The sequence below is a fragment of the Galendromus occidentalis genome, unplaced genomic scaffold (genome assembly GCF_000255335.2).
Source record: "Galendromus occidentalis unplaced genomic scaffold, Mocc_1.1 scf7180000077483, whole genome shotgun sequence".
NCBI classification, from domain to species: domain Eukaryota; kingdom Metazoa; phylum Arthropoda; class Arachnida; order Mesostigmata; family Phytoseiidae; genus Galendromus; species Galendromus occidentalis.
The window spans coordinates 562,133-587,420 of NW_003805471.1; the positions used below are offsets into that span (position 1 = coordinate 562,133).

At 52.7% G+C, this 25,288-nt stretch overlaps 3 protein-coding genes across 3 annotated transcripts in view; 1 reads left to right on the forward strand and 2 right to left on the reverse strand.

The window, feature by feature from the left end:
• The window catches only part of LOC100905541 (spondin-1-like), a 47,500-nt gene extending 39,465 nt beyond the window's left edge, over positions 1–8,035 (reverse strand). Inside the window, exon 1 of the mRNA XM_018640345.1 lies at positions 7,800–8,035. The gene's annotated coding sequence lies outside the window, so the exon portion shown is untranslated. The remainder of the gene's footprint in view (positions 1–7,799) is intronic.
• Positions 8,036–15,719: 7,684 nt separating this feature from the next.
• Positions 15,720–18,146, forward strand: okr (DNA repair and recombination protein RAD54-like okr). Its single transcript, XM_003745445.1, has 4 exons — positions 15,720–17,066; positions 17,186–17,341; positions 17,501–17,672; positions 17,782–18,146. Exons 1-4 carry the CDS (start codon positions 15,720–15,722, stop codon positions 18,144–18,146), a joined length of 2,040 nt encoding a protein of 679 aa, XP_003745493.1.
• A 2,568-nt stretch (positions 18,147–20,714) lies between these two features.
• LOC108864522 (autism susceptibility gene 2 protein homolog) lies at positions 20,715–24,356 on the reverse strand. The gene is made up of 9 exons (XM_018640346.1): positions 24,238–24,356; positions 23,812–24,098; positions 23,328–23,701; positions 23,196–23,225; positions 22,779–23,088; positions 22,340–22,675; positions 21,970–22,219; positions 21,813–21,858; positions 20,715–21,305 (listed from the first exon to the last, which is right to left on the reverse strand). Exons 1-9 carry the CDS (start codon positions 24,354–24,356, stop codon positions 20,715–20,717), a joined length of 2,343 nt encoding a protein of 780 aa, XP_018495862.1.
• Between the last annotated feature and the right edge of the window lie 932 nt (positions 24,357–25,288).

Below are 25,288 nucleotides of genomic sequence, written 5' to 3' on the forward strand. Positions count from 1 at the left end.
TACTGGCAGACTGACTGAAAGGGGGAGGCAGCGACGGAGGGGGGAGAGAGGGAATGACCTCCCGAGCGGTCTGTCTGCGGGCCGCTAGCGGGAGCACGGCCGAGCGCTCGCTCATGGGACGCAGCGAACCGACGGCGGATCTTGACCGGAAGCGGACGTCACCTTCAATCTCATTGGGATTCTGCTTCAAGTGGTTCTTCCGCACACTCGCTGCAGGAGCAGCAGCAGCCGTTGAACTTTCCGACTCGATACTTTGTGCTATTGGTCTCTTCGTCGTTTTCTCAGCGTATGGTAGTCCTCCGCATATGCTGTCTAATCGGGATGACTCTATGCCCTCCCCACTCGCATCTTCGACGCGAAGCCAGAGCTTCGTCCGAGGCTCACTCGCTGCTCGAACCTCTTTCCTGTATGCTTTGACACATGGGCACGCCGAGGGACTTCGACGGATTAAGGGCGTCCCTCTCAAGGATATTCCGGCGAGGGTTCAAAGCGTACGAAGCCGAGACGCAGCGCTACTCCAACAATAAGCAGCATTATTTCTGCCCCCCCCCCAAATCGTTGTCGTCTCCCCTGATGAAATGAGCGCTCCAGGTTTTCCGGTATCCGCACGATTCCCTCCCGGCCTTCCGGCACGAGAAAGGAGGTGTCCCGGCACCGAGAGCTTCGTCTTGCACAAGGCGCGAACGCCCTGGAATTTCCGTGGGAGTTCCGGTGAACTCGGTTTTTCGCTTTGTCTTTTTTCATAAGCTGATTTCCACCATTCGCCACAGGAGCTGTATTCTCCCCATTGCGAACTCGAGTTTTCGAGGGTAGAGCAATCCGACTCGGAGCTCGTGTTTTGTCATACCGGCCCGCTGCAGTCAATATGTGAGTCCGACGCGCGGAAGCGAACGCGCAACTTCGGTACGGTCCACTTCAGCTTCGATCCCGTGATCGATATTTCCCCCCCCCTGATATTCGGCCTCAATCGGAGTCGCTTTTGCAGCGAACTGAATTCTGAACGAGGAATTCCACAATGAGAGCATGATCAAGAAAGTGAGACTTTCGGTCTATTCTCGCCTTTCTATTTTCGGATTGTCAGGCCAAGGACTGATCGCCTTACAAATGGCTCTCGGTGGAGTTTTTGATCCCTCTCGAACCATAGCCACGAGTGGACGCGGCCACCTCACGTCGATTCCGGGATGTGGGCCGTATCAATCCGTTCTGGCGATACGGAACTACTCTCCCTACGAGATCTCGGATGTTTGAATACTGGGGCGCTCATGCCGATCGTCACAGAGCTTGGAACCTATCGGGCGAGAAGCGGTTTACCCAGGCGCTCGATTTCCCGTTCTCCCGACCGACGGTCGTCGGAATCTCGATAGCTCTCGCTCAGATCCTCTCTGAAGCCGCAGAACTGATTTGACGCCCCGCAGTCGTTCGAAGGAAAAAGTCTCGGGGATCGTTCTCGGAATCGGTTTCGTTAAAATTCCGGCTCCGTGCCGACGCCGACGTAGGCTACGTAGGATGGGAAACGCGGTGAAAGCAAAGTTGCCCGCGCCGTGCTCTCACCTGGGACGCCTGAGGGGGGGGGAAGCGTCGCGCTATAAAAGTTGGGGGCACGTACGTCAACTGAGCGAGCCCCTTGTTTGTGTGTGCGCTCGTGTGTGCGTTTGTTTGTCTGTTCGTTCTTGCGGAGAAGCTGAGAATTAAATCAAACGGACGGCCGCTCGTCGACGGGCCACTCAGCCGACAAGCAATCGCAGACATTCGCGGGAGCCAAGAACGAATCTCGCGGAAGCTTGACCGAGATCCCAACAAGGTGAGACAGCAGTCGCTGAGAAATCCTCTCCCCTTGTGGTGAAAATCCTCGGATGATAGAGTCGTGAACAAGATGGGGAGCTCGTTTGGCGTAGCGATCGCGTTAGCTTCCACGCGGAGATCGACGACAGCAGCTATCGCGAGCATGAATAATCACCAGCTGTCGTCGTCGGAGCTCGAAAATCAATGCGTTCAAGCCGACACATGGATGGGATAATATGAGAGGCTCGGGAGAATGCCAGAGCATCTGCGAATTTCGAGTCGAGTCGACAGAAGGGGAAATGGCGGACGGACGGACTGACGGCAGGAAAACAAGCGATTCCGTCACAGAGTCAGGGAGACACGCAAGACAGCGGTAGTGAAGAATTGATTTTGGCTCCCTGATGGCTTCACCAATAATCATCATCATTGTCCGCACATCATCATCATATGGTGTACCCCATCCGCTCATTCCAGAGAATCACCGGTGGCTGAATTCGATTCTGCCTCGACGACCTCGACGATTGGATGGGTGGCGGCGCGGCGGTTCCGGAAGGAATTGTTACTATCATACAGTGAAACACGACAGTTATTTGCGGCAACCACGAGTCCGGGGAAATCGGCGATGCCCAGAGGAATGTTCAGCCGTCGCACGGGGGCGGTTACTGCGAAGAGAAATAAATGCATACGCCCGGAGTAGTGGAGCGATCTGCACCGAGAATGAGACTGCGCATCGTTCAGATGGTGACGCATTACCGAATCTGATGCCAGAAGATGAAATTCTCGAGTCGAATGGAGAAACTCCCCGCACAAGCTACTTACAACTCGACGAGGGAGGGAGCGGCATCGCCGGCGCTGGGAATATCCCCTCGTGCAAAACATGCTCAATACTAAGATCAATGAATCAATAATCTCACGAGGTACGTCGCACAAACGGACAGATGTACGCTCACTGTTCAACGACCCGATTGCTCGACGGCGAGCGAGCAGGACCAAGCTGACGTGGTTGACATCTCCGAAGATGTCGACGACACAAGAAGTCCCCGCCCCTCCACCGCCTCGACGTTCGCTCTCTCCTCTCTGCCTTGTCTTCCTCGCTAAATATTATCTCCTTGAAATTCCTTTTGTCTCGGCACCCGATTGTCATCGATGATCCACCGACACTCGCCGCCAATATCGACACCGGGCACGGAACGCCCCGGACTGGGCTTTGTGCCAAGGAGAGCTCCGCGTGAAGCTCTCCCGAACATATCACGAGCTCAGAGAGAACAGTTTTCTCTGGACGTTTCCCGTCTACCCCCCAGTCGATGCCTCACAGGAGAGACCGGCCCGCAGAGAGGCGGGCGATTTGTCGACAGGGAGTCTCTGGCTGCGCGTCCGCTGCCAACAGCCGAGCATCGAGCTCATGCTGCACTCGGTCATGCGACCTTGTAAGGGCTACGCCAATAAGTTTGCTAAGCGTCTTTTCAAGATTTTCCCCGAGGGGGCGGGAGCCTCATCTCGCGGAGAAACGTGGTCGAACAAGATCCACGAAGTCTCACCAGTTGGCGCGCGTTCTACTCGAAGGAGATACTGGACGTGAGCTCCGAGGGACACGCTGAGGTACGACCTACGTATATTGAGAATCGCAATCCTCTCGACAGCTCCCGATGCCATCGCGAAATTTTCTCACATCTATTATGCTGGAAGGCGTGAAGAGCGTTGGCCGAAAGGCCGACCAGCCGGAGGATGGGCCGAACGGTCGGTCGGTCGGTCGGTCGGTCGGTCGGTCGGTCGCTAAGCTATAGATGGAGCACATCCAGACCCTCGGCCTTTCTGCGCCTTCGTTCAGCTTCGGGTTAGCCTGCAGCAGCAGCAGCAGCACTGGAGGCGAAGATTCTTCTGAAATCAAAACATTCCACGAATTCCACCCCGAATCAATCTACTCCGTCTATTGTCGAGGGTATGAATAAGCTCTCGGACTAGATTTGTGTACAAACACAAGCGAGCAGTGGCTTTGGGGAGTGACGGGGAACGACACCGAAACCTCGACAACGTCAGCTTCGGTGGTTGCGCTCGAAGTGACGGCGTCTGCAGCAGCAAGATGAAAAGAGACGCTACCGATCGCTTTCTCTCCCCCCTCCACCCCCCTGCCCCCAACAGGGAAAGTAGGTCCTCCTTCGCTTTTTCCGTCTCCCGGGTGGCTTTCCAATTTGACGAGCACCGTAGAACTTTCGTTGGCGACGGCGGCGGTACGCCCGTGTAGCCGTCTGCCCCGCCAAGACGGGTCAGAACTTGAACGGGACGAAACGAGAAGAGGGCTGCTAGCGAAAGCGAGGAATAGGACCTTCTTAGCTCGGGGAAGAAGCTTGGAGTCAAGAAAAGCAAGATATAATGAAATTCGGAGAGTGAAAGAGAGAGTCAGATGGTGGTGCGAGGAAGGCGTTCGTAAGAATACGAATAGTGAAACTAGATATAACGCGACCTCAAGAAGAGAATTCCTTAATCTCAGCTTTTCGCTCGCTTCTCCTTGATGAGACGATTGAAAGAGCCTACCGGAGAACGATGAAGAAGATGGAGCAAAGGAAATCAGACGGTTCAATAAATCCTCGCTTGCCTGAAGCTCTCATTCAAGTCCCATGTGGACTCTGCCAACCATTCCTCCACCTCGTCACGAGTCTGGGAATGCGGGACGAGAGCCTATCCCCTCTGAAGGTCTCCGAACCCATCGGAGGACCTTCTCCCGAAACTTACGCTCGTAGAACTTCCGATGAAGTTCTCTATATCCTTCCAAATTACGCCGCGGAAGGAGTTGCTGCTCGGATGTTCGATGTGAGCAATAACTTGGGACGCGAGTTCTCCTGCCCGGGAGTTAGGCCTGCCCCGTGGCATTGGAATAATCATTACAACCGTGCTGACGGCGAGCCCCGCAGATCCACGCAACATATCGTAGATTCTCTAGGTGGGTTCGTTATAGCTCACAGAGATGTGGAGGATTGATTTTCGTTATTTCATCTTGTGTCACAGAAATTCCACGCCGAACCGAATGACGTTCTCGGCAAGGCCGACAACAACAACAACAACGATGACGGAATCGCCTGTCGAATGAGGAGAGACGGGGTTCAGGCGGGGGTGTACGACGGAGCCATTTCCGCACGAGCGAACGTTCTCTAGCGATACGGCGGGCGCATCGCCATGGTCGGTTTTGAATTTTTCTAATTTCGCAAATTGGACTTCCCGTCGGTCTTTCCGAGTCTTGCGATAATTGCTGGAGAGCTCGTTATAGAGCATGGAAGGAATTCCTACGGCAGATACATCAGCTGCGGTGGCTTGGGCTGGTCCGGGATCAAGCGCCGCAGGTGGGAAGTTCGGTCCGAGGGCCCACGATTTCGATTGCGAGGAATTTCGCATCAAGGAATAGGGCCACATCAGAAAATTCTCTGAGTGTGCTCCGAGTTTCGACGCTGATCTTCGCAGCGACCGAGAAAGGCTATGAGTCCCGGCGAGCTGAACACCTCTGAGAACCTAGCCCATGAGGTATGCCTCTGTGAAGTACAGGCGTGTATGAGCCGAAAGTAAGCAGACGACATGCTCATTCCGATATGATCAGCGTCCGCCGTGGAGCCATCTCGAAGGTGCTTCCCGATTCTGCCGGTGATCGAGCGAAAATGAATGCTGGAGCGTCTCAAGAAGTCGCCTTGGGTCGAGCATGATGTCTCTTCTGGCAGAGCGCAAAGGCGCTGACTTACCGAACTTACAGAGTGGCGATCATGTGTTGAACTTGGACTCGCTCGAAGAATTCGTGAGTATCGGAGCGAGCGGGGTCGATGCGTCTGTACTATCCGCATTTTGATGGAAAAACTCTGCCTTTCTCTCCGGCGCCTCGCTTCCCTCAAAAGGCGCCGCTTTGCGTAACCTACTTATCCTGAGAAGCTTCTCCAACATCTACGGCGTGGAGTTTATCGAGGTATCGAGCCTCCAGCAGTCAGCGCTCCGAGCCTAGCCGTCGGGAGAATTCTCTTCATGCGCGAATATACAATGGCATGTCACTGCAAAACACTCCATGCCTTGCATGAGATCAACAGACCACGCTCGAGGATGCGATGAGCGGAACAACACTTCGAAATAAGGTCCGTGGAATCGACTCTCAGCGGTTCGTGTTAACACTTGCCAACCTCGGGGAACTCATCCATGGCGGGATATTCGTGTCGATGTATATTCCCCGTCCTTGGGCTCCGCGCAGAGTTTGCTAGTCAATTTCTCCGTCCTCAGGATCAATATCCCCTAATGCCTCATCGTAGCGAGAGATATCCTTGTGGGTCATTCTCGGTCTCCAACCGATCATGATAGTCCTTCCTGCTTTCCTCACGGCCGGTCTCCTCTTGAACCTCTTCCCACGAGTCCGACTCGATTCGCTGGCTCGGCAGCGTTTGAAGCGGAGCGACAAGCTCAGCTTACAGTATCGACGAATACCTACATATTCGCAACAAGGAGCACAATTCATGCTTGTGGATCGCACATCATCGATTCGAATGCAAGTAGCATGGAAAAATCAGACGTGGCCGGATCCTAGCGTCTCGAGAGTTCTCCCATGGGGCCCAGTATGCTCACGCTTCGGATACTCTAGATCAGAAAATGATCTCCCCCCTCTTAGCTGAGTTTCGTATGAGATTCTCGGAATTTAAGGTATATTAGAACTATCTCTTCAATCCAATGCAGCAAGTGGCATACCCTCATCATCGCTCCAAACTTTGGCAGGAATGGACATTGCTGAACATTCTCAACACGGAGATTGGCCAACTGCGGGGTCTAGCTCGCCTCCGCAGAATCCTCCATCCAGTAGCTTCTTGATCTCTTCTCTCGGGCAAGTCCTACTCCGGAACTAAAACATACACGCCTTGCGACTGCGTGATAGAGAGCACCTCATCTCCTTCTTACCAGGATTGAGCTCCACGTCCGAATTTCCTCAGTCGATTCCTCGAGCCGCATGCTCTCATTTTCGAGAGAGCAATAAACACATTTCGATCGGTTAGCATATGAGCTCCGAATGAAAGAGTCCGATGGAAAGAGTCGAGTCCTCATTGATGCGGGAGGCTCGAGGGGGTTTCTATGATTCGAGGATAAGTTCCGCGAGGAATGTCGGTGAGATCCGATGGCAACAAAATCATAGTGCCGAATGAATCGATTCGGGCTAGATCTCGGAGCTGAGTGGAATTCTCGCTGCGGAGAGCGGATCAGCTGGGCTCAGCTGGTTCGATTCTTCGCATATGTGGAGAACTTGCCGCCTCCTGCAGGCCTTCCCGCAATCCTTTCATGGACTCAACTCTACTTCGTGCTTCGGCCCATCCCGCTTCTGTTCCTCGAAGGATGTCTACCAGGAAGGATGCCCAAAGAAGTGTGAACTGATTCGTATCATTTGAATGATTCCCGCCCAATCGACAAGGACGGCTGCGTAGATACGGAGCGAAGAAGTGTTTAGACCGATCATTCTTGTGGGTACCGTTTGCAGTCCGCGAACCTCCAGCTCGCCCATTCGATCGCAGGAAACGGGAAACATCTATCTTATCGACTCACTCGGAGTAGAAATAAGTCTGCTACTCCCCACTCGTAATTCTTGTTGCTCGTCTGGCTTATCTCCCCGTCTCGGAGCTTCACATTCTCGAGTCCATTGTGTAAGAATACCGCTTCATGGTTTCGATTTCGATACACGGCCGGAAATCTTCACTCGAGATGTCAAAAATCAGATTATAGGATCCAATACAGCGGGTCGAGAATGAGGCTCGGGTGCATTGATCGAACCCCGAGAAATCTCTGCACTGAATAAAAGGAAGGGTTACATTGCTGTCATATTAACGGAGGGGATTCCGTGGGGAGCTGTGAGGGAAATTGATTCGAATTTCGACGATGCTAGGACGCTCTTGCTGCGAGTCGTCAGACACCTGACACATCATCGGGGGATGCGAATTCGGATCGCTGCCCACCGAATCCGTTCCCGTGACTCTCACGGAATTCAGTACCTAAAGAAAGTCTGCAAGACTCACCGGTGTATCCTTCGCGGGGCACATATTTTTTAGGATTACCACTGAACCTTATCGCGAAGCCTCCGTTGCCGGCCGTTTTCTCAGATACGACACCACTCGGTTGACGGTTGCAGCCGGCAACGAAACGTCTCTGCGTTGACTGTTGCGTGGAGAGGTGGGGCGAGAGTCCGTCATTATCGTACTCGCCAGAGTTCAGAGTCACGAACTGAGCCTGATTGCATCCGACGTAGACAAAGCACAACACCGCGGAGATTTCGAGCAGTACGGAGTTCCTCATTTCTTAAGCTTTGGAGAAACGAACTCGCGATACCGGAGCGCTCTTCCTGACACGGATACGTAAATTGAGGAATAAATAATTTGTGAGCGATTTTTTGCTCTCCGATGACAGAGCCACGGCGGTTGGACTCTGGCCGAATCAGCGCGTTGCCATGCACATGACGGTATGGTGAGCTCTGTCGATCGGAACCATGAAATCGAGGCAGCGATGGTCTGGATCCTCTGTGTATCCGCTTCTCGCTCTCAACGTGGACTCCAACGTGCTCGATTACGCGGCTTCAGTGATGTTCTCTCCACTCTCGCGTGGGCCCTTGCCGAGGCTACCCTTCCCGCTGATGATGAGGGTGAAACTTCAAATTCATTTTCTCTCTCTGATACTTTATGCGGCACATCATTATATCGATTTTCGGACGAATCCCGTGGATTATGCGGAGATCAACTGTCGTTGAGAGCAGATGCGGAGGCTCAGGGCGCAAGAATGGCTAACAATAAATGCTCGATAGGAAACAGATTTTCGTTCTACCTGCCTCCGCACGCGTTCTCAGCGTTCCGGGAGATGAGCCTCTGCTCTGTATGTGCAGAACGGGGGGAATCCTCGCCGGAACGGGAGGAATTCTCCCCGGTAGGGAGAAGCCGGGAGGGGGGCGGAGGCTGGGATAGAGTCTCTATGGGCCTGAGAAGTGAGAATCCATAGAGCAACCCTATGCTTCAGCATCAGGAACGAACATATTTAGGAATAATCATATACCCCGCAACTCTCTGAGCGGGCAAGCAAATCCTACAAGGCGAGACGTTCTTCATCGCAGCAGCGGCTCCTCGCGGGAAACGTCTGCGATTATCCGTCATGGCAGCGGACGTCTGCTGTGAGGATCATTTTCCAGCATATTCGTTCTATATATGGTGCTTGTAATGGAGCTTTCTCCACCTTTCTGGGAAAAACCGGAGCCCCTTATACTAGGTTATTATTTTGATGTCGATCAGATATGAGCGACAACCAAATGCATGGTTATTCTCATTCCTCTCATGCAGGCCTCGGAGATGCGCCGCGCCAAGAATCCCCGCTCAAATCGGATTCTTCATTGAGTACGACACTCTGCGGACTCGTGAAAGCGAACTTCCGCCCGCTGAGGACGGATCCGCTCCTTTCCCATTGGCTGTCCCCCATCATACTTGCAATTTGGAAATATTGTCAGGAAAACCGTTTACGTAGAGAATTCGAGACGGATTTCGGAGGATTGTATGCTGTCCCGAGCAAAACGATACGGATACATAGCATCTGATCAAACATTGATGGAAACTCGCAATTCTTACGCGACGAGACTTGTGATCGGGAACGTTCGAGCCTGATGTGAGCGACTCGGGCTCATCGAACATCTAATCTCGTCGTGAAAATCACGCCCATTCCGAAATTTGATGGGGCCTACGAGCAGGTCCTGGGCATTCTCATCTGAAGTATCGGAATGATCCGCGAGAGACGTCCCAAGCTCGCGGGATGGATCGTTCTTCGGGTTCAAAGCGCGTCCATCAGCAGCGAACCACCCTGTAGCACACAGTCGGGCGGGAAGAGGAACACCGCGAGTGAGACTTTCACGACGAATAAATAATTTGTGATTGATCGTTTGGCCGAGCCGAAAAGGTGCTCTCTAAGATTTGCCAAAGCTTTAGTATTGCTCCTTCCTTACAAGAAACCGCCTGTGATCCAGAGGAGCGCTGGTCCCGCTCGAATCGAGCGGAAAGTTCGAACGAGTTCACTCGGGAAATAAGGAATCTGAGAGCAAGCTTCGATTGCGACGAACAAAAATGATCCGAAGCTTTTGTACAGCTCCGGGAATCGTTCCAAGTCGGGAACGTCTCCTCACTGAATATCCATCCTGTTCCCCCTTCCTTTTGTCGTTTCCTGACTCGGGTTCGCACCACCGCTCCGGTGACAGCCGCCGTTGTATGCGATGATTGTAAAGCTCGTTGCTGCCCTCTCTCACTAGCGTCGGCCGGACTCCCCTCCCTGGCGGAACTTGTAACACCGCAAGTCGTTCTCGACTTGCGAACAAGGGAGGAAACAGAAGAGCTGATCCATTTACTCGATTCGTCGAGTCTTTGGAAATTCACGGAGCAGTGCATCCTGGCGAGCTCATATGCATATGATACAAGCGATCACAAGACGCGTTCGCAGGTTTCTTTTTTCGGAAAGTTCCCTTCAAAACCCCTATTGGATAATTCCTGTCTCGCTGTACTCTGAATCCAACTGATCGAAGAAAGAGAAGACACTTGATTCTGCGATTCATGGTGCCTTCCCTCAAGAAAAGACTCATTCCGTCAATCGAACGAGATTGAATTTGGATCCCTCTCCGATAAGTGATTGACAAAAAAGGTCTGACTGAAGCCAGAATCTATACGGGGGAGTACGAAGCCGAAAATTTCTGTCGGCGGGGGAAGAGGGGTTGACCCTCCAGTTCCCGCTCTCCTGGGGTTCTTTTTTGAAGAAGTTTGGACGGAGCAATCACGAGGCAGCCGCGCTTATCTTCTGTAAAATAAGAGAGGCAACCGAAATCCCGAACCAAGCCGCGGAGCTCGAACTTTCTTTAAACTTAAACCCCGCATGAACAAACTCGCGGTGAGATTTAGGGAGACCCGCGGGAGGCGAATTTGCTAAGCTGTCGCCACGCAAAATGAATCGGGAATCCTCGGCCAACAGAGGGATAGGTGTTTCCGTAGCACCGAGCGAGCCACGACCAAAGTTTGGGTGGAGCAAGAATCTTTTCTTTAGCCTAAAACCCACTCGATACGCACGGCTCGTGGCGCAGAGAGTTCCTAGACCGCTGCATGGAGAATGGGCGAGAGGGTTGTAAAGAGCTTAAGGGCCGCGCACTTAACCCTCGCTTCTAGCAATTAGGCGTCTGCATGCGGAGCGTCGGCTTTCGAGCTAATCGTATTTCAGATTTGTCCGCCACGCCGCTCCCTCGGCCGGAACGTGGAAGTTCTCCCCGAGATTCCGAAATTGAACCGAACACCGAGTCCAGAGTTTTGGTGTCATCGTCCACTTCGCGGTGGGTCGATGCGAAGTGACCATGACAGACGATAGTGCAAAGCCAGAATGCCACAGGAAATATGATGATGGACAGCCTTTCCGATGAGGGCGATGGAATCTCCTTGTTCCGAGAGTGCTCAAGGAGCAGAGGAGTTTCTCGCCTCTCGAAACTGTAATTTATGCTGGGTCGCTCTTTTTGAGCATTCTGAGCCCCCTGAACGAGCTCACATACGGCATGTGGTCCTGGGAGTCGCCCCACTATTTGTAGGAGCGAATTCTGGATTTCCTTCGCTATACTGTTACGTAAGCAGCCCAGCAGCGCCATCAGATTCGAACTCGATTTCTCGCCTACAAGGAAGCCGAGCGAGCGGATAATCTCCTTTGTCCGAGTCCCACATCCCCGCTAGAGCAGAGACGGGAGGCAGGATCGCGGCTCAAGCGGATCCGCGCGGTAGCGTCAACCGGGGCAAGCACTGCTCTCCAATCGATAAGCGTGCAGGAGGCGTCTTCAGTCAGTCAAAATTTATAAAGTAAAACATCGTCCAGCTGCGGGACTGCGGAACCGCGAGCGTCCTGTCTGAGCATAATTCACCTCGAGCTTGACTCGCGAAGCGAAGACCGCGTGGTGAGCGGCTCGAAGGAGGAGCACCAATTGATAATATTCGCGATAGAATCCCTCGATCCGGAGAAATGTGTTGGGTTGGGGGAAAAGAACGAACTTTTGGGTGCTGGTGAGCCAAAATCCGTTCATGCGAACATGCCGTTAATTACTGAAAGGGTCGGAGGAGCCTCCAACAATCATCTTCATACTGAATAAATGTCCGCGCTAAAAACTTCAGGCATCCGTCTGAGGAGCAGCCCGCGGAAAAAATTGTAAGCGTGAGAACCCGTCAATTTCCACCTAATGTTTAGCTTCACACGGCTGCAGTTCTTCAGCGAATGAGGAACTCGAACTTCTCCAGGAGGTCGTGAAATTCTTTGGAACTCCCTGCCGTCGCTCCCTTAGATTTCCTGAGAGACTGCCCTGGCTTCAGTTCGTTCGAGCTGTCTCTGCGGGGAAACAGTGTCCGATTCCATTCCGGGCCTTGCTTTCCTCTCAAGGCGGCGATTCGAAACTCTCCAAGGGGTCGCGGATTATCGCTCGATGTGTACAATGCGAGCATTCCATGTCCCCTTCTCCGAAGGAAGTTTGCAATATCTCATAGTAACATTCCATCTGAACTCCGGAAAGAAGTCTCCCGGCGGCTTGCAGGAATTCTCTAGGGGAACGTGATTCTTCAAAGAATCAGCAGGAAATTTAGGAACCAGAGGTAGGCTAGGAGAGTCTACTAGAGGGCGAATGTCTCGAGCGGAGCAAAGCTGTCAATCCAGAGCTCTTCCCTGCTCCGTACAAGTTCTCTAGGCCCGGTCCTTTGATCTACGCCTCGTTCTACAAGGAGTCCGATTCCGATTGCAGTGTTGTTTTCGTATTGTATTTGGAAGTTGCCGCTCCCGTCTGCCATCTGAGTAGTTGACCCTCACCGCGCTTCCCTGAAGTTCCTCGGAGATTTCCTCGACTTCGGGAGTTGGAGGGATCCATTCCAAGCACGCCGTTGAGACATCTTATTAGTTGCGAGACACTCATGGAGAGCGGTTGAAAGATCTATGATTCTGACTTGCACTCGAATGCTTTCTAACGGATGCCCCCGACCAAGCATCGGCTCTAGCTCGAACGTTCTGGAAGAGAAAAATTCTGATCGCCATGCGCTCGCTCAATCCATGCATTGGTCATAGGTCATCGCTAAGCTTATCCGGTGCCTGGCTCCTCAGCTTGGCCTGCGGCGCTGTTGGTACGGGGCTTCGTGTGAGCCGATTTTCTCTCGATGGAAAGAGACTTATCACGGTTTCCTCTGCTCACAGTGGAGCTCTTCCTGCATCTCCATAACTTGTCGGGATTTACGATTCTCTCTGTGCTGATAGAACTGATCAGCGGCTCTCGTCAGGCGAATACATGATTCAGAAATGAGCGACCAAGGCACTCCATTCTCTGCCCATGATCTCGCAACCCATCAAGCCAGAGGGCGCAAACTCCGCGCAGAGTCGTACCGCAAACAGGAGGATGGGTTACCGGCTGCGATCCGTTCCGAGTACAGAGTTAAACGAGCCTTCGAAATGCCAAGTGCTGCATGGCGTCGAGCGTAGGGAACTTCAGGCTCCGAGTATCTAGATTCTTTTCGTCTCCTCTCGGCATGCCAAGCCCACAAGGACGAGCTTCGGAACTATCGAAGAAGAGTCGGGGCGGAACTTCATCGGATGAGTAATTCTCCAGCCGAGGAACAACGCAGGCTCTGCAGTTCCCTTTCTCGGTCAGAGGGCAGGAGGGTTCGGATCTACCGACAGCGTGCCATGAGAGGTCCGCCCAATTTCCCGCATGAGCCAGGACAATCGATTCTCACGGCAGACGTTGCTCATTTGCGGGATATATCCGGACGGATGTTGCCCCGGCTCCGAGGCCGAGGAGACTGCTCAGAAAAGGAGACAGACTGAAGTTTTCTGAGATCCCACGCCCTGTGTACATGCATGGAATGACCCGCCATGATGACTCACAGCGAAGAGCGCCTTTCGACATGCATCTGTACCAGCGAAGCTCTTCTATCACTCGCTAGATCGGCCATTAGGCTGCGGCGCGGAAGTAGCCGAACCCACGATGCGACAAGTCTGCGGTGGCTGGGTTGGAGCCCACCAAAGGCGGAAAATCGCACTTCCGCAAAGAGACCGCGAGCGACTGGAGTGAGCAGTCAGAGCTGGCCTCCATTAGAAAGTATCAGCGACAAGAACGACAGCTGCCAACCACTGCGTCGTTCCGTTATTCGCTCGGTCGTCAAGCTAATCAGCGTATCTAGTGTTTTCGTGACGGCAGGCATCTCCGCGGGTTCGAGTTTGCGACGAAAAACTCCGCCGCGCCCACACGCTCCTTCCCGCTACTACTATTAGCAAGATGACGATGACAAGCATGACGACTGAGAAATTTGTTGCTGCCCCCGCTTCTTCATGGTACTCAGTCCCTCGGTCCGTAGGCCCCGAGACTGAGTTCTTCTGATTGCCGAAACCAGAGGCCCCGACGAATCCGGGTGATACAGGGCAGTCATCCTTTTCCCTTTCATGAATTACCCTCATATATGATTCGCATTCGCCACTGGAAACGGATGCCTGTATTACCACGATCGAGCTTAGCCTAAATTCCTTCACTTGTCGATCCGACCCCATGCATAAGCCCCAGACCATGGATCGGACACCTCTGGGGCGCGACCTGAAGGAATGGACTGCGGGTCACATTCTTCGAGGCGCGTCCCGATATTTCTCGAAGCCTCCGGGCCGTGCCGCGGCTCCCAATCCCGTGAGTTCCCGTAGCGACCACTATGTCTGAGATTTCGGGCCATAACCCTGATTCGGGCGATACTGTCCTCCTGGGTCTGGTGTCTCGTTCACTATGAACCCAAGCGTTCCTATCAACTCCCTTTTCTCCCTGGTCGGACGGAATAATTTTCGCGAAGATCGACGACGATGCCACGCAAGTTTGGGTCGGTCCGCCATCAGCCATTCTTGAGGTGCGCCCCCTCGTCATAGAAGTACTCTTCGTTCGCGATGCGATCACATTAATCCCGTTATCCATCGGGGGAAACAAGCTCGGAACCCGAAACGACGAATCGGGGACGGAAATTCTTCATCCCCGAGGGTCTGACAAACTGAGAGGAGACGCTGAGCTGGACTCGGCACAGGCTCCTTTCGAGCTGAGAACCGATCCAGTAGCAGAGCGATCGAGATTTCACCCTGAGTCGAATGCTGGAATCCGAGTCGGATCGTCGACACGATAAAACATTCTTAAGTTGGATTGTCGGGAGCTCGTAGAATTGAGCACTTGAATATCATCAGCTCGAATCTCTAAACTCGAAGATCTCCGGCTCGGGCTAGACATTCATATCGAGCTCTAATCGAGAATGTGGCCGATTCTGAGAGCAAGGCACGCATGTCAGGGATATTTCTGGACTGGATGCCTTGAAGCAGTCCAGAGCTGGATGTTCTGGGATTCGATCTTGCGCCAGCTTTGTGGACTGAATCCTGTACACGCCACTCGGTCTGGTCCGAGCGTGGCGCAGCGCCCGGCTCCATACTAACACCAAGCGGAATCACTGGCAGCAGACGCGCCCTGGAGGCGCGCGCGCTTTTTCGCTCGACTCTGTCGGCCAGCTGATTCAGGAGCGAGCCACTGATGCGTTGATGTTCAGTGAAATTCAGATTGTGCGTGGCCATCGCTGTTGTTGTGGTGATGAAAATGTGCGCGAGCGATTACAAAGCGCTCGGAAGGCTGGCCTAGATAGAACTGAACTTCCCAACCGGACAGCGAAGAATGAGTGAAGGGTCGAATATTTCACGCTCGCCGAGATTCTGTGACAGAAGTTTCGGGTCGAGCGCGCTGGCAGAGTAGATATCCTCGACTCGATTATCTTATTCTGACTCGAGCACGGCTGGTGTGAGGTGCCGAACGCACAGTTGGAATGAGCCGAGGCTTCTGATGGTGGCTCAGCAATTCTAGGAAATTGCCTCCACTAGACAAGAATCGTAGTGACAGATCGCGAATCATGCGGCGCTCCCTAGCACCCAGTCGGCGGTCGACTTCAACCCCCGATGCAAAAAAGCGTCGAACCTCGAGTCGGGAAGCCGAACAGGAGAATGAGGCGGAGAATCCTGTTTCAGATCATGAGAAATTCATCCGTGATCTCCTCGCGAGGCCTTTCAGAGTGCCCCTGAAAAACTTCGTCACTTCGGCGTCGACGAAAACCTTGGGGCGTCGAAAACCGGTGGGACCGCGACCCTTACACGATCCATTCGAAGAGAACGCATTAGTGCTGTTTTCGCCGAAGCCTGGTCAACCGAAGGAGATTGTGCATGTGGTCGTAGATCCGAACCTTACACGTGTACTCAGACCGCATCAAAGAGAAGGAGTGAAGTTCATGTATGATTGCTTGACCGGAGCTCAAATCGAAGGTAGCTACGGCTGCATAATGGCGGACGAAATGGGATTGGGGAAAACCCTACAAACCATAACCGTTATCTGGTCACTCGTTAGGCAGGGGCCGACGTACGGGAAACCGACTGTGAGTAAAGCGCTTATCGTCACTCCATCTAGTCTAGTGAAGAATTGGGCGAACGAGTTGAAGAAATGGTTGGGGGATCGGGCTCGTTACGTGACTCTCGAAGGCGGATCAGGAAAATCAGTAGATGATGATATTGCCGGTTTTTTGAGCAATCGATGCGTTCCCATCCTGATCCTCAGTTACGAGACACTTCGCTTACACATCGCTGCTCTCCGCGACTCCTCAAGCGTTGGGCTGATCGTATGTGACGAAGGCCATCGACTCAAGAACTCGGATAATCAGACGTACCGATCGCTGAACGAACTCAAGACTCCCAGACGTCTCTTGCTTTCGGGAACGCCAATTCAGAATGATCTGCTGGAGTACTTCTCGCTCGTGCATTTTGTGAATAACGGGATACTCGGCACGGGCGCCGAGTTCCGGAAAAAGTTCGAGAATCCCATTCTGCGATCCCGTGAAGCCGATTCGACAGCGGATCAGAGATCCAAGGGACAGGAAAAGCTCGACGAGTTAGTCGGAATCGTGAATCGTTGCCTGATACGGCGAACGAACGCTCTCCTATCACAGTATTTGCCCATCAAACACGAACTCGTCGTTTGTTGTAATCTCACCGACGCACAGAAGAAGGCTTACAAAGACTTCAGTAAGTCGTACGATCAGAAAGATTGTACTGCCTTGGCGGCCATAACGACTCTGAAGAAAATTTGCAACCACCCGTCGCTCGCGGAGGAATCGAGAGCTGCCTCCGAGAAGTTTGATCCATCCCAGTCGGGAAAGTTTCACATTCTGGACGGTCTCCTCGCCGCCATCAAAGCGACCTCGAACGACAAGGTAAATCCGCTCCGGCGAAATCCTGCGTCTTGGCTTTCTTTCACCAGAATAGATAGATGCATATGTACCCGCGTAGTCTGCAGGATCCGGTGATACCCCTTAAGGACAAAATTCCACAGGTCGTCTTAGTGTCGAACTATACACAAACGATGGAGCTCTTCGAGCAGCTGTGCAGGATGCGCGGTTATGGATACTTCCGATTAGATGGAACAATGTCTTCGAAGAAGAGGGACAAACTCGTGACCCAATTCAACGACGTAAACTCCTCCGAAATGGCAAGTGTGGTGAAAATTGAAATGCCCTTTTCCTCGCAAGCGTTGGCCTCCGGTGGGGAAAGGGGTCGAGAGGTCAGCTAGAGAATGGAAGAGGGAGAGTGGGCATTCAACCAGTAAATCAACAAATCAATCAGTGTCTAACTCGCTGACCTTCCGTAGGTGTTTCTATTGAGCAGCAAGGCGGGTGGCTGCGGTCTGAACATCATAGGGGCCAACAGACTCGTCATGTTCGATCCGGATTGGAATCCGGCAAGCGATCAGCAAGCGATGGCCAGAGTGTGGAGAGACGGTCAGCGCAAGCCATGCTACGTGTACCGACTCATCTCGACAGGCGAGTTTTCCATGAGATGCCATACGTTACTAATTGTCAGATCGGTAGGGTTCTTCAGGATTCCGCAGCGGCGAAGTTCGATCCTCTGAAATCGATGACATCCTTCCAGGTTCGATAGAAGAGAAAATCTTCCAGCGACAAACTCACAAAACAATACTCTCGTCGGTGGTCGTCGATTCGAGCGCACAAGCGGAGCGACACTTCTCTACGGCGGATCTCCGAGACTTGTTCAGACTCGATGAACACGAGCTCCACTCCAGTACACATAGCCAAATTAAATGCTCGCGATGCGTAAATAATATCCAAGTGCGACCGCCTCCCGACGACGCTGATGTCTCGTCTGATTTATCGCTCTGGCACCATCATTCGTCAAAAAATCATTTCACGGTAGATATGGCTTTGAAGAAAATTTGGCACTTCGGCGTTACTTTTGTTTTCGCTCAGAACTCGCACAAGCCGCGACAAATTCCGTGAGTAGAAACTCGAATAAAGTTATTTTCGACTACCCCGGATCGACTCATGCCAGGAGTCGTCCTCTCCGATTCGACTCAGCTCAACTAGAGACCCGTTGAAGTATAAAACTTACCTACCCGTCTCGGTGATTTACACGGTAACGGGAAGGAATTTTCCATTGAAATGGGACCAGGGCCCGCACTCGTCCTCTCTCGTCGCTGTTACCTTGAGATAGCACAGGCTCAAAACGGATTGGAAAGCATCGAGGAAACCATAGAATGTTCCTCATCACAGCTACCTCCACACCTTCGTGCCGGCGATTTCTCGCGGAGCGTTCGAGGAAACCTGAAAAATACGACAAATGGCCACCATGTTCTTCCAGCGTCCCGTCGTTGGGGAGAAACTCCGCGGCCCTTCCCGCGACACTCTCTTCAGTTATTCCCAAAGCGGAAATTGGTGCCCGTGGCCTGACGAGAGCAGCAAAGAAACGGAAATGTGGTTCCGGGAGCGCAAGAGAAATAGCCGCTGTTCTGAAAAGTCACCCGTACAGTCACAGAATCCAGAATGTCGATGCCATCTTTTCGTTGGCTCCCGAAAATATCCTACGAAACTTCCATCGTACGGACGCGACGAGCCGAAAGATGTGTTCAGCGACCTGCATCATGTGGACTGACAGCGATAGCTTTCTGATTCCCGGGAAGTCCCATAGACGGCGCAGAAGGTTCCTGCATATCAAGAAGACGACAAGGGTAATTCCTCTTCGTTTAACAATAACCGCGCCGCGGAGGCGCAAATCCTCCAATTTTATTCTCGATCCCTTCTGACTCCTTAGTAATGTAATAATAAGATAGTTAAGATAGTGTATATACTGTACATCTCTATACGGCGGAGCGCGCGTCAATTCCATTGAGAGAAAAAATCCACCTCGACTGACAGAGCTTCCATAGATGAAAAAAATACGTTGAAAAAAATAATTCCACTAAGAATGTTGTTATAAAAGTTGTTGTAGTTATCGTGACTCCAGCCGCTGTGTCAGTTCAGATTGCCAGTCATAATTCATAATATTCACCGAAACATTTTCATACACTTTATACATTCGATCGACATCTCGGAGAAGGTATCGTTTGTATCGAGCTCTCTTGGACAGCCGAGTTTTACTCATAGAAATCTGCAGGATGATTCTGATTCGATTGATCGATATATCGCCTAATCGATCAAATAAGGATGATTGGCGAAGCGATTTCGGTATGGGCAAATTTCAGCTGTCATAAGACAACGAGCGATAATTCCGGGTGAGCCCTCCGGCTCCGCCATTCAGGTTCTCGATGAATTTAGCAGCTCGAATTCCTCGAAACAGATTCCCCCTTTCCGAGTCGACCATCAATCTGTTCATTCATCAATACATTTATTCATCCATTTTTTCGTTCGATTCGTTTGCTTGTTCAGTTAAGGCTGATCGATAAAGTCTCTTCTCCTGCAGAAAGATTCACTAGACCACACGTACCAATATCACAATACGGTAATTCGCACCTATCTACACCCGATTCCCACATTCCACAATACACTCAGGCCACCGGACGCCTCGTCGATCACGTCCCGTCGATAGTTATTTTCGTAATTAGGCTAAAGTTACATTCATTATTGAGTTGAAATCAAGCTTCACCACGCTTCTGTTCAGAGGCGTCTACATGGCCCTCTGTGGCCTGATCATCCAATAGATATACTTCATATACACATGGACCAATGATCCATATATTGGATCTTGCCCCCCATCGTCGTATCGCTCTCATAAGAATGATGATCGTCCTCCCATTCATGTTGATTAGCCGGAGCACTCTGATGGATATTGCTCTACCAATCCAGGTGGGCGAGCGCCGTATGGCCACAAAAAAGGCACACGAGTCTCTGAGCTCCGTGAGGTCATTCGCATCGCTTGCGATATTGATTATTCAGTGGTGGACGGATGGACAATCTTGGTTCATCGAGAGCTCCACAGGAAGGTCACCAGGAAGGGTGGGCCCCTGTGATACATCAGAGGAAATTTCAAGAAGATCCCAACGAAAGCTTCCGTTCAAAGGAGGCGTATCGAATACAGGCCCTTTAAGGCAGCGCGTAATACCTCGCAAGTAACTCCCGGGCTAGAAAGAAGAAAAGGCATGGAGCTTCGAATTCGAGTTATCAGAGGAAGTGCTGCGTTTTTCGATCGGTAGACAAAACATCCGTATTGCAGATGGTTATTCAATTCTCCCGAGGAATAGGAGCCGATTCCACCTCCGTCACCACAGACTATAGAGCTCAGCCACCATGCCTTGTTATCATGGCCAGACGTCATTTGCTCTCCATCAACGATTCGCTGGGGGAAGCGACTTCTGGTCTAGGACTTCGACCGGTCTCGAAGCGGATCACGCGTAGATTTCACTAGAATCATTCACCTCTCACGTACACCTGTATCTCAGCATCGCCTCGTTGTCTACGACGCCGGGACCCCTGCTCGCCCTTTTTCCGTCCCTTCTGCCGTCAAACATCGTCGGATCGCGATTCGCAGTCTCTCACTTCGGACGCAGTCCAGGCTGAATTGTGAGTCGGTCCTCATCTCATTGGTTTATCAGGCATCATCGAGGAGAGTTTGTGCATATGACCAGGGGGCGCGCCAGGCGCGCTCGGAATCAGCGGTGGTGGGACTCCCACACCGGGTCCGACACCCATCGGCATTCCGGGCAGACCTGGACCGCCCACACCTAATTTATGGCGCAAACCGGGTAGTCCTTGAGGTGTTCCCAATCCCGGCAGGAATGGATGTCCACCCGGCGGAGGCATGAAAGGCGGGTTTGGCGGACCAGCGATCCCAGACAGCAGCTTACTGCGCTCGAATTCCCTCTCGTAAGCCTGGATCTTCTCAATGTCTTCCGGTCGCAGTCTATCGCCGCCGGGTGGATGACCGAGCATCATCATCGCACGGTAATAATCACCGGGTATGGGGGGCGCCGTGGGCCACATCGACACACCTAATGCATGCGGGGCGCCCATCAGGACCCCGGTTGAACCTGAGGCAGCAGCGCTCAGACGCATGGCCAGGTCATCGGCGGGTTTCGCTGATGCTTTGTGGCTACTCTGCTGTTCGGGTTCTTCCTTCACACGGGGCTCGCGCTCTCTTGTTGCGGCTTTTTCTGGATGCCCGTTCTTCATTGGGGTGCGATTATGCAGATGCCGAGCGTCACCATTGCGTAATATGCCATCCATCATGTGCAACACATGCTGCGGTTGCTGCTGCTGCGCCTGTTGTTGTTGTTGTTGCTGTTGCTGCTGCTGCTGCTGCACGTGTTGCTGAATCATATGTTGTTGTTGCTGCAGGTGGTGATGTAGCTGTTGTTGATGCAGCTGCTGCTGCTGTTGCTGATGCAATTGCTGCTGCTGCTGCTGTTGTTGCTGTTGGTGATGTTGTTGCTGCTGCTGTTGATGCAGCTGTTGCTGCTGATGTATCTGCTGTTGATGATGATGATGATGTATCTGTTGTTGCTGTTGCAGCTGTGCCTGCTGCTGTTGCTGATGGAGCTGTTGTTGATGATGAAGCTGCTGCTGTTGTTGTTGCTGATGGATTTGCTGCTGCTGCTGTTGTTGTTGCTGATGGATCTGCTGATGGATTTGCTGCTGCTGTTGCTGATGTTGCTCTCTTTGGAGCTGATATACGCGATCTCGTTCTCGCTGCTTGATCTCCTCGTGAGCTTTCTTCTGACTGCGAATGGAAAATATAATGAGCATGATCGTACTCGAGATGCGAGGCGCCCCGATCGAGCCTATTGATCGGACTCGCTCGAGGTAGGGGTAGAGAGGCGAGAAAACGAACCTTTCCAAATGTTCTTTTTCCTTCCGCTCCCGATCTTCTTTTTCTGCTTCGGCTTTCAAGCCACCCCAGCCCTGAACCATCCCGGGAGGCAGTCCAAGACCAGGTGCCGAGGGATGGTGTCCGAGCGCGCCGTAGGGGGCAAGGGGACGGAGACCCAATCGATATTGATCCATTTGAGGTCGATATGGATCCATTGAGAGTGCCTCTCTGCCCTGAAGCATTGAGCTGCTACCGGGGGCACCAGGAAAGCCTAGAAGGACAAATAAATTCATTACCGTCAACGCGGCAGTTTTTCTGGCTCTCGGTGCTGAATGATCGTTTTAAAGGGATACTGCGAGCAGACGATGAGTTCCCGGATGTGAATACGCACCGAGTCCATGAGGAGGCGGAGGTGGCATTGCTCCGAAGGGGGGTGCGCCCGGGAAAGGTGTAGCCGGAGGGAAACCTCTCGAGGTAGACGTGAAAGGAGAACTTTGCGACACTTTCGGGGAGGGGGACAATGCTGGATGCCCGTGCTGCGACTGCGCATGATGTTTCATCGATGCCGATGATGTGATGACAGACGAGGTCCGCTGGTTGACTGAAGTTGGCAGTCCGGGAGGTAGAGCCAAATTGCTCAAGAATGGGTACGGCGGGTAGGCAGAATTACCGCCGGATATGGCGGCGGGGCTAGTGTTTGGCGGTCCCGATGGATGTCGAGGCAGACCTGGAGGAAGCGGGGAGACTTAGTCCGACTTTTTCGGAACCACATATGTACGTCGTCTCAGCGTTCTCAACAACTAATGCAGGAAAAGAGCAGGAATACTTACCGTGACCACCGGGCGGCATGAGATTAGGGAAAACTCCCGGGGGATCACGCGTCGTGGGAGTTGAGCTAGGCGATTGGCTCACGGAACTCGTCGAGGAGCCTGGCCGATTTTTCGTCACGGCTTCCTGCTTGGGCGTATGATCACTCGAAGAGGACAATCGACCCTGGTTGGGTGGTGGTCCTTGGATGAAACCTTTCGAAGCGACAGACGGTGCGTTCGACAACTGCGAAGTGGCTTGTCCGTTCTTCTGCTGATGATTGTAGATCTCCCACGCGATCCGCACGTGCATGGCACACCATTTCCCGGTTTTCTGTCGGAAATCGGGAAGTTCAGCTTCGCGCTCAGAGAAATCAGACTCGTTTCCGTACACATTAGGCGGATCGGTCGGTTTGTCACACACTAATAATTGATACTCACGTTTGATTTGGATTTCTGGAATGGCTGCATCTGAAAATCGACCAGACATGTTTCATCTTCGAAGATTGTCCATCGATAGTTATGCACAAAGACGAATGCTGTATGTTGAGTGTCGAGCAGCTCTATTCCTACCTTGGCAGCTAGGCTCGTGCTCGACGTCGGGTTGATCGACGTGAAAGGTGTACTTGACGTTGGCGTATTCGCATGATTGATGATTGGAGGACCAACGTGAGGGGGATAAGGAGACGCTCCCGGTGGGAGTCCCGGTATCGAGCCGGGGTATTTCAACGCGGCCACAGGATCCAGTTTTGCTGCGTATTTGGGATCGAACAACGACGGCGGTGGTGGTTGACCAGGCACCAGGTGTTGGAGGAAGGATGACGGCAGAGGCGTTTGCGTCGGATGACTATGATCTCCACGCATATAAGGTGGAGGCGGTATCGCAATTGATCGATCCTGGCTTGCAATGAAACGCGCATCTAGTTCACGCCGTAGGAGATCCGCATCTGCAATCGGAGAACCATTTAGTCTGTGAACGGCGACGGCGAGAGGCGGCAATCGGGGGGACCGAGGGAAAAATGACGAAACTTCTTACTTGGTTGTATTGAATGCTTACTTGGCTGCAACAACTGGTCGGGGAAAGGACCGCCAGGTTGTGCTGCCCCCGAAGGATTCAAACCGAGTCCACCCGCATTGGGATACTGCCCGGAAGCCGGAGCAGAGGGATGCGCCCCTGGAGGATAGCTCAATTGCTGAGGCACTGTTTTCGACGCGCTGCTCGTCGTCACCGTAGCCATTGAAGTCGCTGTCGATGTCGCCGCTAGACTTGGGTTCGTTGCTGATTCGACAACTCCTGGTCGATTCGTCGTCGTAGACGTGATGGCGGCAACAGGAGACGGGCAACTGGAAAACGCGTGTGAATTTTTTATATATATGAATTTAGTATACGAAGAAACGGGAGCACCAGCTGTTGCGAATCGAAGGCGAAACGCGATCGGGAGGACAACGGAGGCCATGAGGGAAGATTGGGACGGATACTCACTTGCTCCAAGTTTTGGGAAAAACGAGACTAGTAAGAGTATTTGTTGTGTGCGTTGTACCACCGCTCGACGAGACCGCGAGCTGATTTGCGGGAATCGGGGGAATAGCGTTCGCCACCATTCCGACATATTGAGACGGCGGGTAGTGGACAGACCCGCGCGCATCCATGGACACGGGGCCGGATACCGGCACTGCCTTCCCCGTTGGCTGCAAGGATTGTGATAGTTGCGAGAGACTCGATAAACTCGCGTTCACGTGATTCTGAAGTCATAGAAGCACAGAAATGATTTAATAATCTCCCCACGAGGCCATCTGTGAGGGTGTATGTTGAAATTTTCAACGAGTTTCTCTCCAACAATTTCCAACCGTTCGCGTGCCGGCAACACCTCACCTGTTGGAGCTCGTGTCCTTGAGTTGATGGTGGTCGGTGTGCTCCAGCTGGTTGAGCGCTATTACGAGAAGGAGGGATATTCGGTGACGCCGAAGTCGACAAGGGAGTCGAGCTCGCTGTCGAACCCGCCACCACCGCCGCCGCCGGTGAATGGGTAATCGAAGTCGTCGCCGTTGACGTGACACTTGAGGTCTGGGACGTCGTCGCCGAGGCATCCGGCGGCGAGCTTGGTCCGGCCGTACCGTGCACAATTGCTGGCATCGAGGTAGGTGAGCTGGACTCGGGATAGACGGCGGGGAGCTTCTGGCTCGGTGGCGATGGAGGAAAGCCATTCCGGTGTAGCGTAGACCCCGATGGCGTACCGGAGCGTTCTGCGGTGGGGCCAGATGATACAACAGTTGCATTACTGCTTATGCTGCAGTTACTGCTGTTGCTACTACAGCTACTAGCCGCCGATGGGAGCAACTCGTTTATGGGGGAGGGAACGGTAGGGAGCGGCAGCACGTCGCATGTAGCGGTGATATTTGTCGCGGCTATTGATGTTGGCGTTGTAGCTGTTGTTATTGTCGTTGTTAAGGTCGTTGATAATCTTGTATCTATAGGTACTGTGGTCGATGTGGTTGTGGGACAAGTGCTCGTTAGGACGTTCGTAGGAGTTGGA